Source organism: Capra hircus, chromosome 1 (genome assembly GCF_001704415.2).
Source record: "Capra hircus breed San Clemente chromosome 1, ASM170441v1, whole genome shotgun sequence".
Lineage (NCBI taxonomy): Eukaryota > Metazoa > Chordata > Mammalia > Artiodactyla > Bovidae > Capra > Capra hircus.
The window spans coordinates 96,912,192-96,928,587 of NC_030808.1; the positions used below are offsets into that span (position 1 = coordinate 96,912,192).

Consider the following 16,396-nt stretch of genomic DNA (forward strand, 5'->3'; position numbering starts at 1 on the left):
TCCCCCGTGTTGTTTCTTTCTCACTCCCCGTTTTCCTGGCTGAATTCCCATCTGAAATGTGGGTACTCACCAAGCCTGCTAATTCTGCCTGGGCTTCTGAGATCAGACCAGGGAGGCCTCAGTGCCTCCTCTCCTTTGGGAGAATGGAAAGACGCCTGTGGCCTATGTAGGTGGTGATTGGTATTCCATGTAAACCAGTTATTCAGCCTCTTTTCTCCACTAATTCTCCTACTACACTATCTGTTTCTAATCTCCCTCTATATCTGTAATTAAATAAGTTTTTTCCAGGATGCTGATTCCGTCGCCACCTTCGAATTACCCTGGATCCACTGGGGCTGGACCCCAGCAAGTTAACAAAACAGAAAGACACCTGAGACAAGTTCATGTGTTGATTAGTTGGTAAACATGTGCCCAGGGACTCACAGAATAACCCCAGTATTCCCCCTAGAAGCAACGGTTCGGTATCTGCTAATTCTGTGTTGGTGGGTACCTTTATGGGCTTCCCAGGTGGCACTAGTGGTAAAGAACGTGCCTACCAATGCAGGCTTTGTAAGAGATGTGGGTTTGATCCCTGCGTCAGGAAGATCCCCTAGAGAAGGACATGGCAACCCACTCTAGGACTCATGGTCCACAGGGTCGCAAAGAATTGGACATGACTGAAGCAACTTAGCAAGCACGCAACATGGTGACTTTATAGAACCCAATCACCATGAATAATGATGATATGTGTTGTTTTCTAGTTCCTAATAAAGATTCAAGAAAGAAAATTAAATTTACAAAAGACACCGATGATTTTTCTATATTAGCAACTAATTGGCACTCATAATGCAAAACCAGGAAGGGGGAAACATTAAAACCTGCGCATAATTTTAATATATTAAAATTTATTACTTTTTGATAGTATTCAGCTAAATCCAAATTATTTCAATTAAAGTTGTCTAGAAGGCCATATAGCTTGAAAATTAAAGAAATCAGTGGGAGGGAAAAGGAAAAACAATCTATTTAATACATTGACTTTACAATCACAAATGCATTATTATCTGGACTCAGTTGGTTAATTCAATCCTGCTTATTAGTTAGGCCAATTTATACCCACTCCACAATAAATCCTACATTATCCAAAAGCTTTATGCTTCTATTTACAGTAGCATAGCAAACCTGAAGTCTTTTTAAAAAAAAAAAAACAATCACCATTCCACTGACTAATGTAACCAATTTCCCATGCTCTGGCATAAGAATATTTGATGTTAGTCAACAAAGACAGCCATCTATTATTCTTGAGAAATATAATAGTGGCAGTCTTTTGATTTTTTGTTTAAAGTAAGTAACTTTGAATAGTAAAAGAGCTGAAATTTCTAACTTGCTTCCTAGCCACATTAAGAATGACATTTTCCCCCAGGGACCTTCAAATATTTCAAAAAATTGGATTAACATTCTTTAAGAATCCACACATATCAATAAGAAGCTGACTTTCCTGTCAGGCTTCAAATGCCTTAAAGATGAGACATAGTACATACATTATAAAGAGCTTATGGATGAAAGTTGAGTGCCTGGGCATTGTTACAACAGTATAGGTTAAATCACTTTTATTTCTGAAAGACAGTTTTGGTACCATTATCATATCCCAAAACAGGTATTAATGCTACTGATGATTAAGAAGCTCAGAAGTTATAATTATACATCCCTTATCGTGGAAATAAAGCAGGAGAGCTCTGAAATGTGAGGGAAAAACACCCAGGCACTTAAATCAATGAATATTTGCTAGGAGGAAACTTAAACTGATTGCAGCCTTGAGAGAGCTGCATTAACATCAAACAGCCACATTTCTGTCCACTTACAAGGAATACTATAAAGAAGCAAACAAGTCATGTTTAACAAAAAGTGTTAGCATACAGAAAGTGTAGTTTTTCACACTTACAAAAATTTAAATCTTTAGTCTAACACTTAGATGGGAAACAGCCTAAAGAAAAATGAAGAACTATACACACCACCTATTTCAACTACAAAACGCTCTGTGACTGAAGGAAAATAATTCAATATTCACTATTGTTTTGTAAGAGTATAACTTCAAGGAATGATTATGCTCATAAGTAAACACACGATATTCCTAAAGATTTGTAACTAAGGTTTGCAAGACATGAAATCAAACTGCAAAACTAGTTGAAAGCAATTAGAGTCCAATAGTTCTTATATTTTCTTTTATGCTCTTTATTTTAAATTGATATTTTAGAACAGTAAATTATCTTTCATAGCAGTTCTCCTGGTCTGATAATATAGTACCCCATTTCTGAATGTAGAGATTTAAGATAAAATCAAAATAAACATTAAGGCGTACAAACAGCTACTTTAAGTCTGCTCTTATTTAATAAAGATCATTTCAACTCATATTCAAATACATGGAATGTTGGCACAAAACTGAAGCTGCTGTAGAAAGATCACAGATGTTCTGTGGGTTATTGAAACTTCCATCTAAAAACATACCCTTAAATGGTCTTAATTGTACAAATTTAAGTGTTGAGAAAATGTCTAAATAATAAGTAACAATTAAAATAAAATGTTTATTTGTAAATTATGTACAGAATACATTTTACTTTACGACAAGGAAATGGGAAGAACCATCACCTTCCAGCCAATTCTGCTTGCTTCCTCTGTGGGAGATGACCATCTTCCTCTGAATCAGGCATACAAATCAGTTTGGATTTCCTAAGTTGGAAAAGGAGAATTTGTAGCTAAACTAAAAGTGTTGCTGCATTATTACTAGTTGGCTTGTTTCCACAAAATGTTTTTGAACCCTGCTAAGTTAGAATCTTAGAAGTTTTCTGGTATAATTTAATAATCAACAAAAGCTAAACTAATAAGTTTAAGCATTTCATCTCAAAGAAACTGTGAAATGGCTACAAAACTATGCTTAATCTGAAATACTGGTGTTTATTTTTATCCCTTTTAGTTATTCTGATCAGTCTAACAGTAAAAAGCCATACAACTATCAAAAATGCCATTAATCTAAATGTCATTGTGGAAAGTGCATCTTTGATAATTGTCCAAATAAATGAGACCTATTTACTGTAAAATTATCAAATAGATAAATCTTATAAATGGCTTTAGACTGTATCAATAATAGTATTATATGAAATGAAGGACTGAATGTAACTGCTTGGATGTCAAATCCACTTCAGTAAATGGATTTAAAGAATGCTACAAATGCCATGTGTACATTATGATGATCAGCCAACATAGAAAATCCAACCTCCTGCACATATTTAGTCCCCGAATTAGTCAGATTATGACTTTTCACGTGAAGATTTAGTTGTTTCTCCATCATTGTCTTCTTCCTCCTCCTCTTCACAATCCCCATCTGTTTGCTGTTCCAGTTCCTCTTTTGTGATCATTTCAAAATCATTCCCATTTCCACTACTGTGTTGGGATCGGTCATCTTCCCTCCTGTCACTGTCTGTGTCTGAATGCCGTTCTCCACCTGAGCCTTCTGTTCCATGATTTCCTGGTCCTACTTTCCCCTCCTCATCTTCCTTTTTCTCACTGTCTGACTTTTCCTCACTGTCGGACTTCTGTTGCTTTTTGGTTTCAGATTTCTCATCTTTCTTTAAGTCTGCTTTTGGTCCTTTGTATTCATGTGTGTACAGAGGTCTGAAGGAGTCAATGAAGCCCACGTCAGCAGTCAGATTTGGCAAGAACCAAAAATGGTGCCTTCCTCCAGTTATGAGCCAAATGATGAGAAACAGAATGCAACGAGCTGTGGGAGAAAAATTTCTCTAATTGAATAATTCAAGCACTGACTCAGACAGCAGGGAATATTTGTTAATGAAAAAGTGGGAAAACATTCAGTCTTCTTATTTGCATATTACATGCACCTTAAATATAAACAGTTAAATCTTAGTTTAGCAGCTATCAAGAGTATTCCGGGCCCATAGCATTCTGCTCTGAACTTAAGGGCACAATGCTGCAATGCCATTCAAAAAAGTGCTTTTATGTTTTTTTCATCTGGGCACTGTTTCTTGGATATACTTATATCCAAGTATCCACTTATTTCTTGGATATACTTATACTTTATGTACTTTGCTATGTTACAGTTCAATAAGCACAGCTGCCAGTTGGACCCTGGAAGTATGTGTGCAATCATGGTAGAAGAAAAAAGGAAATAAACACAAATAAGAGATGAATGATATCTTAAGAAGTCTTAGAAAGGAGAAAGCAGGGTTGCACTATGACTTCTCTAGATACTTTTGCCTTTATAAGGCAATTTCTCCATTAAAAAATAGAAAAAATCATGCTTTTTACAATTCTGGTATAAACACAAATATAACCCTGCACAGGCTCACTATTATAGAGAATTGTATATATTGTTACTTTTGATTTTAGAAGAAATGAAAATGAAATTATTTCCACGGGTCCCTAAATGTATCATGAGTTCAAGGCATGTGCTGACCCTGCCTAAAGGTTAAGTCTTCTAAGTTAAAATACTTTTGAACAATAAGAGAACATTTTCCTAAGGGCAATTTCTTTTTATTTAAGGACAACATTTTCCCAATATTAAGTAACATACAATGCAAATGAAATTCAGATAGGTTTAACAAATAGGTTTGAAGTTACTCTTTTAGAGCAGTATGACAACTATGGGCTTCCTTGGTGGCTCAAATGGTAAATAATCTGCCTGCAATGCAGGAGACACGGGTTTGATCCCTGGGTCGGGAAGATTCCCTGGAGAAGAGAATGGCTACCCACTCCAGTATTCTTGCCTGGAGAATTCCATGGACAGAGGAGCCTGGCAGGCTATAGTCCATGGGATCAACAATGGTTAGATAATGGAAGAAATTGAGAATTTTAAAGTTTATAGTAATAAACTATCACAAACCCCAGTATTTCATATAGCTTTCTTTTAATTTATCACATATATGGAGCTGAGTGATTTGTCTGGATTTTACTTTCTTAAAGGTCACAATTATGTGAATGTTATGAGCTAATTAATTATGACAGGTTTCTTGGGTTTCATTTTAGTTTTCGTTTTCTTTACAGATAATCCTATCATTGTTTTCTAATAAAGTCTGAGAAAAGCTCATTTATGTTTCTTCCATTATTCAGCTTCAGACAAAAATAGTTATAGCTGCCTTGACTTTTATAAAGCAGTAATTTCTGTTTTCACAAAAGAACGTAAATATTCTGAAAGACTGTATACACACCAGTATCTTTTCTGTGTACAAACAGAAAAGGCAAATATGCTTGAAATTATGAAATAAACCAGTGAATAAACCCCACTGATAAATAATGAACATCTCTTAAGGAAGCTGCATATTTTTTTCCTCCAAACAGAACTATGATGTTAAAAAAGGTTTTGAAGGGTTGTAAAACAAATAGTTCATAATATGAAATCTTGCTTGAAATCCAAGAAAAGGCAACATTAAAGTGGCAAATGAAATCGCATCCCTGTGGGTATAGCAGAATTCTTTTTGTTCAACAGTTTTTCTCTATATGCCAGTATATTATTGAGGGCAAAAAGAGAAGAATCATGAGAAAAACTACTGTGATATGTATTGTCATACCATTTCTACGGCCTGGCGTGCTGCTGTCCATGGGATCGCAAAGAAATCAGACATGACTGAATTGACTGAACTGAACCATTTCTATACTAAAAGTGACACATTCAGAAAACTGCTAGAGGTCTTATTTTAAATGGCAATACTAAATATACATACTCAAAGCAACACCAAATTTAATTTGACCAATAAATAATACTTCATGAGATAATATAATATCCAATTTACAAGTCAGATACAGATCAAACCATTTAAAAGTATATTTGGAATTTTCTAAGAGAAGTAACAAAAATGTTGGATTTATTTTCTGATTTGATTGACAAGGCTTTTTAACATACATTGCTACTTAAACTCCTAGTATATTTAAAATGAAAAATTATAGAAAGAATTGCTAAAGAAACAATACTTTAAAGAGTAAAACAAGATAACAACCATATATTATTGTAAATATCAGTTTAAATGAAAGATAAGCAAGTGGGTTAACTCTATTCAGTGGAAATTAACCTTTGCTGAAAATTTTCAAAAAGCTTCTAAGTTTTCAGGGATCTGGGAATCAGAAGACATCAACTTGACTAGTGTATCTAATGGCAGATAAAATTTTATGGCTTCTCATTCTTGGTGCAGGTAGTACATTACCACTAGTTACCTGCTTCACACTCTTAGACATTTATTTTTTTGGCCTGCAAATGTGCTGTTACATGCAGAAGCTTCAGGGGCTATTTTTAAGGTGAATAGGCTAGAGGAAGGAAAAACTGAAAGGTGGATGAATAAGGTTTCACACAGAGTCAGAAATTCCCCCCATAAATGGAGGCCCATAAACATGATGAACTGAATGAAAATACTTGATGAATCCCTGGGTCTATGGATGGCAGCATCAAATCAGGACCCCTTGATGTCCAGGGTGGAGGGAAATTGCTTAGGGCTATTGCTTAGGGCCAGAGCAGTAATGCTTTATAAACATAATAATCTACTACATTACATGTCATAGAATCTCAGAGTAACACACATCTCATTCAGACAATCTTGGTCAAATTTTGTCCTCTAAAAACAGACATTAAATCAGTATTCAGATTGTTTAAAAAATTTTTATAAAGTACTCCTCCTATATGTTCTGGTAGAAAAGCTGATTTGTCATTTGAGGAAAATAATCAGAACTTAGTTACTATATAGCAACATAAGCTCTCAATGATTCAAAGAATTATATATGATAGAAAAAAAAAATCACTAAACAGCTTAAAAAAGCAGAAAAACATTGCTATTTCCCAAATGAAAAACTAAATTAGACCAGTTTATCCTTTGAAAAAATCTTCAAAGACTATAATTTTAAGCAAAATAATACTTGTTTTTTTCCTCATATTAAATAACATGGTCATTGTAAAAAATATAGACAAGTGTAAATAAGAATCCTAAAATCACTCATAACTATCACCACCATTTATATTTAGGTATATATTTAGGCGTATTTCCTTATAGTCAAATCCTTCTTGGCACTGAGTATTTCCATTTCAAAAAAAACTTCCTAATGATATAAGCCCAAAATACTTCATTATCTTAATTATTTGACATCTAGTGATAAGCATTTTTCATATATTTATTAACCATTTGTTTTTAATTTCCTCTTTTGAATTGAACTGGATTATTTTTATAATGCTTTATTTTTAGCTATGAAAGCCCCTAATCATTCAGAAAAGTAAAATAACATTATTTATATTTTCTTATTAATTTTCAAAAAGGATTTTAAAACTTGTTAATGCATCAAGAACTTATTTTGGTCCATGGTACAAACTGATTTTTCCTAAAAATGGCAAATCAATTGTTTATAATCATTTACTGTGTAAAATATAAATGTTTAACATAAGTTTCATTTGTCTTAAGTAGAAAAAAAATGTTTACTGAATGTATTATGTTTATTAAATGACCAATCACTGTAAAAATATTAAAGTCGTTATGGCAGCTAAATTTTAAAGCATATCCATTTGCAGACTCTTTTTTAGTTGTTAAGTCATGTCTAACTCTTGCAAGCCCATGGACTATATAGCTTGCCAGGCTGTACATGGGATTTCCAGGAGTGGGTTGCTGTTTTCTTCTCGTGGGCATCTTCCTGACCCAGGGATCAAACCTGCATTTCCTGCACTGGCACTAGGGAAGCCCATTTGCAGATTAAGACATATTAAATCCTTTCATCACACAGAGTAAATCTAATTAAATACATATACTACTGGAAGCCTGAGTCAGTTTTGGGATAAAAAAGGTAGGCCCATATACTTCTTAATTCACCTACATTAATTTTGCTATTAAGTTTTACTGAAGCTCCAGATTACAGTCCAAACTGCTCAACAGCTACCTCTTACTGAGGTCAGTTTTGCTAGTAACAATACTTACCAACAGCAAGGAGAAGAATGCTGGCTACAAAACAGCCTGCACCCACACTGAGGTAATAAACACCTACTCTCATTTCTGCTGGCCAAAGAGGGAAGAGGGTGGCTGCTATCACTGCAATCACTGGAACAAGAGATGAAAAGTTACACATAGAAACATTAGATTAAAATTTTAAATGGCTCAGTTGCCAAGACAGTGAATATACATACTCCTAGGGGGAGAATTAAAACATAAACTTATTGAAACATATAAAATGCTCAGTTATCAATCACTACATAGTTCAACCTAACATTTTAACTACTATTCTCATATTAGGTCAACATTTCTCTAGTATAAATTACATATAATTAGAAAAGTGCTATCTAAAAACGTGAAATTGTTAGCTCCTTAAATGATCAACTGCTGCTATTTTCAACTTCAACTATAAGATATCTGTCTACCAAAAAGGGATGCTTAAAGAAATAACCAATCAACAAAACTAACCAAAAATGATTCCAAAGATCCCTCCCTGGAGATTGGTTCTGGGGTGAAACTCTGACATCTGCTGAATGAAAAGCTCATCAGATGATTCTGATACAGATAATTTTTGGTGATAGGGAAACCATATACAAGCATCTCCAGTTTTTCTTCCTAAGTACAGTGGGACCACATGGAATAACCAAATTAACGACTGGTATTTAGGTGTTTAGAGCAAGAGAAACCAGGATTCCAATTCTGGCTATTTCATTTACAAGCTCAGGGTTGAATTTATTACTGGAATGGGATCCTATGATAACATATTGATCAAATTTGTTCAACTGCTACCTATTTTTTTCTACTTGTTAAATCATTCTCTACCCCTACCCCCAACCAAATTCACAGGAATAACACACACCTATGGTAATAAATAAAACAATACAGGAAAAAACAATTAAAAATAAACCAGAAAGTATAATGTGAAGTCTTTACCCAATTCTTGGTCTACTCCCCAGAGGTTAACTATTATTGTTTCTTATTTGTATGCCCAGAAACTGCCTGTATACAATTAAAACTAGTCATACAGATTTTAAAAAAAAAAAAGAGTTTACAATATTCCCTTTCACAATTTTAATATATTCTAGGTATCCTTCTGAGAGTATACCTTATCTAATTCTTTCAAAGCTGCATGATATTCTAGCATGTATTAGTACTGTAATTTATTCCCCATCCTCCTATTGAGAGACTTGAATTACTTCTAGCTTTATCCTATTATTGACAAGAGTGCAACAATTACCAATGCCCATGTGTGCAATTGATTAAGGTATAGGATAAACTCCCTGAAGTTTAACTATTAGGTCACAAAGTAAGGCATTTAAAACTTGAAAGATATTTGCTAACTATCCTTCTAACTACAGTCTGAAGGATTTGGATTAGAATTAAATGTCAATGCACATTTCTGAACAGACACTTTATGCAACTGTATTACTACGAACAGCCATGGGATAAATTCCTAGAAACAGAACACTTGGGTCAGTGTGTATACATTTAAAATTTGAAAGATATTATCAAACTTCTCTCCATAAAAAATAAAACAATGAACATACCAACAGCTATTAGAGCATAGTAGTGCTTTTTCTTAAGTGTTGGACCTTCATTAATAATAGGTACTATTCTACTTTATAGTCCTCTTGATAACTGCTATTGTTTTAATTTGTATTTAACATGAGGGTGATTAAGTATCACTCACAATTATTGGTCACTGTATTTCTTTTATCTGTGAGCTACCTTTACCATTTTTCTAGCAGGCTGTTAATTTCTTAAAGATCTTTGCTTTAAGGTAGTGCAAATATTTTCCTCAGTTTATAATTTATATTCTGGCTTTATTTAAAATGTACTTAAAAAAATAGCCATTTTATGTTAAACATTTTCTTTCTAACTTCTGTATTGTTTCCTTTCTAAATTTTAGAGAGTGTACTTACCAAGAATTAATCCCATGACAAATGTTTTAAAGTGAACTGGGTCATAGATCCACACAAATACCTAGAAGAATCAAGAAACTCCAGTGCTTAAAGTTCTAAGATCACATTACAGCAACAGTTAGTTCCCACCTATTAATACATAAGAACTACTTAAAGATTAAACAAATTTCAAAGACCTTTCCTTTAGTAGCAGTGGTTTTTTGGGTACCTATTCAGTTAGAAAATTATTTTTAAAACTATAAATTAGGTAATGCAGTTAAGTACACTTTCATGTACTTGCATGTTTTTAACAATTTACTCCTGGGTACAAATCATTACTTATTCAACTTAAAGACCAACAATTGTACAGCCTTCTGTCCCTAAGGTAATGATGTATATAGGCATGAGCAGAGTAAAATCAATCAAAGAGCACAGTTAAGACAGATTGTAGTCAGGTCCTATGACAGATCCATCAGCTCTCAATTCCACCCTGTTCTCTCCAACTGATGAGATGCAAAGGATCATTATTAAAGATTATGCTCAACACAGAAATACAAAGGATCATAAGAGACTACTATCAGCAATTATATACCAATAAAATGGACAACTTGGTATAAATGGACAAATTCTTAGAAAAGTACAACTTTCCAAAACTGAACCAGGAAGAAATAGAAAATCTTAACAGACCCATCACAAGCACGGAAATTCAAACCGTAATCAGAAATCTTCCAGCAAACAAAAGCGCAGGTCCGATGACTTCACAGCTGAATTCTACCAAAAATTTAGAGAAGAGCTAACATCTATCCTACTCAAACTCTTCCAGAAAATTGCAGAGGAAGGTAAACTTTCAAACTCATTCTATGAGGCCACCATCACCCTAATACCAAAACCTGAAAAAAATGCCACAAAAAAAGAAAACTACTGGCCAATATCACTGAACATAGATGCAAACATCCTTAACAAAATTCTAGCAATCAGAATCCAACAACACATTAAAAAGATCATACATCATGACCAAGTGGGCTTTATCCCAGGGATGCAAGGATTCTTCAATATCCACAAATCAATCAATGTAATTCACCACATTAACAAATTGAAAAATAAAAGCCATATGATTATCTCAATAGATGCAGAGAAAGCCTTTGACAAAATTCAACATCCATTTATGATAAAAACTCTCCAGAAAGCAGGAATAGAAGGAACATACCTCAACATAATAAAAGCTACATATGACAGACCCACAGCAAACATTATCCTTAATGGTGAAAAATTGAAAGCATTTTCCCTAAAGTCAGGAATATGACAAGGGTGCCCACTCTCACCACTACTATCCAACATACTTTTGGAAGTTTTGGCCACAGCAATCAGAGCAGAAAAAGAAATAAAAGGAATCCAAATTAGAAAAGAAGAAGTAAAACTCTCACTGTTTGCAGATGACATGATCCTCTACATAGAAAACCCTAAAGACTCCACCAGAAAGTTACTAGAGCTAATCAATGAATATAGTAAAGTTGCAGGATATAAAATCAACACACAGAAATCCCTTGCATTCCTATACACTAATAATGAGAAAGTAGAGAAGTTCAGGAAACAATTCCATTCACCACTGCAACAAAAAGAATAAAATACTTAGGAATATATCTACCTACAGAAACAAAAGACCTATATATAGAAAACTATAAAACACTGGTGAAAGAAATCAAACAGGACACTAATAGATAGAGAAATATACCATGTTCATGGATCAGAAGAATCAATATAGTGAAAATGAGTATACTACCCAAAGCAATCTATAGAGTCAATGCAATCCCTATCAAGCTACCAATGGTATTTTTCACAGAGCTAGAACAAATAATTTCACAATTTGTATGGAAATACAAAAAACCTCGAATAGCCAAAGCAATCTTGAGAAAGAAGAATGGAACTGGAGGAATCAACTTGCCTGACTTCAGGCTCTACTACAAAGCCACAGTCATCAAGACAGTATGGTACTGGCACAAAGACAGAAATATAGATCAATGGAACAAAATAGAAAGCCCAGAAATAAATCCACACACCTATGGACACCTTATCTTTGACAAAGGAGGCAAGACTATACAATGGAGAAAAGACAATATCTTTAACAAGTGGCGCTGGGAAAACTGGTCAACCACTTGTAAAAGAATGAAACTAGAACACTTTTTAACACCATACACAAAAATAAACTCAAAATGGATTAAAGATCTAAATGTAAGACCAGAAACTATCAAACTCCTAGAGGAGAACATTGGCAAAACACTCTCCGACATAAATCACAGCAGGATCCTCTATGACCCACCTCCCAGAATATTGGAAATAAAAGCAAAAATAAACAAATGGGACCTAATTAAAATTAAAAGCTTCTGCATAACAAAGGAAAATATAAGCAAGGTGAAAAGACAGGCTTCAGAATGGGAGAAAATAATAGCAAATGAAGCAATTGACCAAGAATTAACCTCAAAAATATACAAGCAACTCCTGCAGCTCAATTCCAGAAAAATAAATGACCCAATCAAAAAATGGGCCAAAGAACTAAGCAGACATTTCTCCAAAGATGACGTACAGATGGCTGACAAACACATGAAAAGATGTTCAACATCACTTATTATCAGAGAAATGCAAATCAAAACCACAATAAGGTACCATTTCACGCCAGTCAGAATGGCTGCTATCCAGAAGTCTACAAGCAATAAATGCTGGAGAGGGTGTGGAGAAAAGGGAAGCCTCTTACACTGCTGTTGGAAATGCACACTAGTACAGCCACTATGGAGAACAGTGTGGAGATTCCTTAAAAAACTGGAAATAGAACTGCCATATGACCCAGCAATCCCACTGCTGGGCATACACACCAAAGAAACTAGAACTGAAAGAGACACGTGTACCCCAATGTTCATCGCAGCACTGTTTATAATAGCCAGGACATGGAAGCAACCTAGATGTCCATCAGCAGACGAATGGATAAGGAAGCTGTGGTACATATACACAATGGAGTATTACTCAGCCATTAAAAAGAATACAGTTGAATCAGTTCTAATGAGGTGGATGAAACTGGAGCCTATTATACAGAGTGAAGTAAGCCAGAAAGAAAAACATCAATACAGTATACTAATGCATATATATGGAATTTAGAAAGATGGTAACGATAACCCTGTATGCAAGACAGTAAAAGAGACACAGATATATAGGACAGCCTTTTGGACTCTGAGGGAGAGGGCGAGGGTGGGATGATTTGGGAGAATGGCACTGAAACATGTATATTATCATATGTGAAACGAATTGCCAATCCATGTTCAATGCATGATACAGGATGCTCAGGGCTGGTGCACTGGGATGACCCAGAGGGATGGTATGGGGAGGGAGGAGGGAGGGGGGTTCAGGATGGGGAACACGTGTATACCCGTGGCAGATTCATGTTGTTGTATGGCAAAATCAATACAATACTGTGAATTAATTAGCTTCCAATTAAAATAAATATTAAAAAAAATTATGCTCAGTGAACATAAAAGATGACTCTCTGCAATAATATTATTGCCAGCTCCCCACAGAGGGAGCTGGCAATAATATTATTGCCCCAAAGCTGGGAACTGCTGCTTTAAAGCTTACTTTATACAGCAGAAATTTCATCTAGAATAATTAGAATTCTGTTCATCAACCATAAAACTCTTAGTTGTATTCTCTTGGTTTTTATAAATAACAGTAGTCCTCCATTTCCTGGTTCTATTTTGACCAAAGCTCTTTGTTACTGTCTTTTTGATCTGGTTCCAACAATCCTCTTTTTTAACTCTGCATATTTATCCAGGAAATCAGATCTACAGATGTCACTTCTGCCATTTAGCACTCTAAAGAAACAAATTTTAAAAGACATTTCCCATCTTTAAAAGTTTGATTCCTCCAGCTCCATTCTTTCTCAAGACTGCTTTGGCTATTCAGGGTCTTTTGTGTTTCTATATGAACTGTGAAATTTTTTGTTCTAATTCTGTGAAATATGCCACTGGTAATTTGATAGGGATAGCACTGAATCTGCAGACTGACTGCCTCTGGTAGTAGAGTCACACAATATTGATTCTTCCTACCCAGGAACATGGAATATCTCTCCATATATTTATGTCATCTTTGGTTTCCTTCATCAGTGTCTTATAATTTTCTGTATATAGTTCTTTTGTCTCCTTAGGTAGGTTTATTCCTAGATATTTTATTCTTTTTGTTGCAATGGTGAATGGGATTGATTCCTTAACTTCTCTTTCTGATTTTTCATTGTTAGTATACAGGAATGCAATGATTTCTGTGTGTTGATTTTGTATCCTGCAACTTTGCTAAATTCACTGATTAGCTCTAGTAATTTTCGAATAGCCAAAGCAGTCTTGAGAAAGAAGAATGGAGCTGGAAGAATCAAGCTTCCTGACTTCAAATTATACTACAAAGCTATAGTCATCAAGACAGTATGGTACTGGCACAAAAACAGAAATATAGACCAATGGAACAAGATAGAAAGCCCAGAAATAAACCCATGCACCTATGGGTACCTTATTTTTGACAAAGGAGGCAAGGATACACAACAGGGCAAAGACAGCCTCTTCAATAAGTGGTGCTGGGAAAACTGGACAGCTACATGTAAAAGAATGAAATTAGAACACTTCCTAACACCATACACAAAGGTAAACTAGAAATGGATTAAAGACCTAAATGTAAGACCAGAAACATAAAACTCTTAAGAGGAAAACACGAGCAGAACACTCGATGACACAAATCAAAGCAAGATCCTCTATGACCCACCTTCTAGAATAATGGAAATAAAAACAGAAGTAAACAAGTGGGACCTGATTAAACTTAAAAGCTTTTCCACAGCAAAGGAAACTATAAGCAAGGTGAAAAGACAACCCTCAGAATGGGAGAAAATAATAGCAAATGAAACAACTGACAAAGGATTAATCTCCAAAACATACAAGCAGCTTATACAACTCAATACCAGAAAAACAACCCAATCAAAAAGTGGGAAAAAGACCTAAACAGACATTTCTCCAAGAAGACAAACAGGTGGCTAACACATGGTCAATACTGCTCATTATTAGAGAAATGCAAAGCAAACTACAATGAGGTATCACTTCATACCAGTCAGAATGGCCATAATCAAAAAGTCTACAAACAATAGATGCTGGAGAGGATGTGACAAAAAGGGAACCCTTGTGCACTGTTGGTGAGACTGTAAACTGGTACAGCCACTATGGAAGACAGTATGGAGATTCCTTAAAAAACTAGGAATAAAACCACCATATGACCCAGCAATTCCATTCCTAGGCATATACTCTGAGGAAACCAAAACTGAGAAAGACACATGTACCCCTATATTCGCTGCAGCACTATTTACAATAGCTACAACATGGAAGCAACCTAGATGTCCATCAACAGATGAGTGGATAAAGAAGTTGTGGTACATATACACAATGGAATATTACTCAGCGATAAAAAGGAATGCATTTGAGTCTGTTCTAATAAGGTGGATGAACCTAGAGCCTATTATACAGAGTGAAGTCAGTCAGAAAAAGATAAATATTGTATACTAATGCATATATACGGAATCTAGAAAGATGGTACTGAAGAATTTATTTGCAGGGCAGCAATGGAGAAACAGAACTAGAGAACAGACTTATGGATATGGGGAGAGGGGAAGAGAGGGTGAGATGTATGGAGAGAGTAACATGGAAACTTACATCACCATATGTAAAACAGATAGCTAATGGGAATTTACTGTTATGTCTCAGGAAGCTCAAACAGAGGATATGTATCAACCTAGAGGGGTGGGATGGGGAAGGAGATGAGAGGGAGGTTAAAGAGGGAGGGGATATATGTATAGCTATGGCTGATTCATGTTGAGGTTTGACAGAAAACAACAAAATTCTGTAAAGCAACTATCCTTCAACTAAAGAATAGATAAAATATTTTAAAAAGTCTGAAAGCACACTTCTTTGCACAGAATAAAACCTTAGCCTTTTTGGGACTGCAAGCACCCAAGCTTTTGCTCAGGCTGCTTCCTTTGTTTAATAGGCCTCTAACTCCTTTGCAGTGTACCTGGCAATCTGCCAGTCAGCCTTCAAGGCTCAGCTCAAGTATCCAGGATCTCCCGACCATTCTTAATCCTCTTTTGATTAGATTAACCATCCCTGATTGGTATTCTCCCATCATAATACTATCCCATGTCATAATACAGTACAGGCATACTTCAGATATTCCAAGATTAGCTCCAATAATACAATTTTTTATTTTTTGGTCTTCCCAGTACATATGAAAGTTACATTTACATTATACTATAGTCAATATTAAGTGTACAATAGCATCGTGACTAAGAAATCAATGTACATACCCTAAGTAAAAAATACTTTATTGCTAAAAAATGCTAACCATCATCAGAGCCTTCAGTGAGTCAAATTTTTTTTTTTTGCTAGAAGAGGATTTGAAATATTGTGAGAAGCACCAAAATGTGACCCATACAAAATGAGCAAATGTTATTGCAAAGATGAAGTCGATAGACTCATGCAA

At 34.9% G+C, this 16,396-nt stretch overlaps 1 protein-coding gene across 1 annotated transcript in view; it reads right to left on the reverse strand.

Annotated features, from left to right (window-relative positions):
* Positions 875 to 16,396, reverse strand: part of SEC62 (SEC62 homolog, preprotein translocation factor) — a 33,776-nt gene continuing 18,254 nt past the window's right edge. The window contains exons 6-8 of the mRNA XM_005675338.3: positions 9,866 to 9,926; positions 7,932 to 8,051; positions 875 to 3,751 (exon numbers count right to left, since the gene is read on the reverse strand). Of these exons, the coding sequence (XP_005675395.1) occupies positions 3,282 to 3,751; positions 7,932 to 8,051; positions 9,866 to 9,926 (651 nt within the window). The 3' untranslated portion in view covers positions 875 to 3,281. The remainder of the gene's footprint in view (positions 3,752 to 7,931; positions 8,052 to 9,865; positions 9,927 to 16,396) is intronic.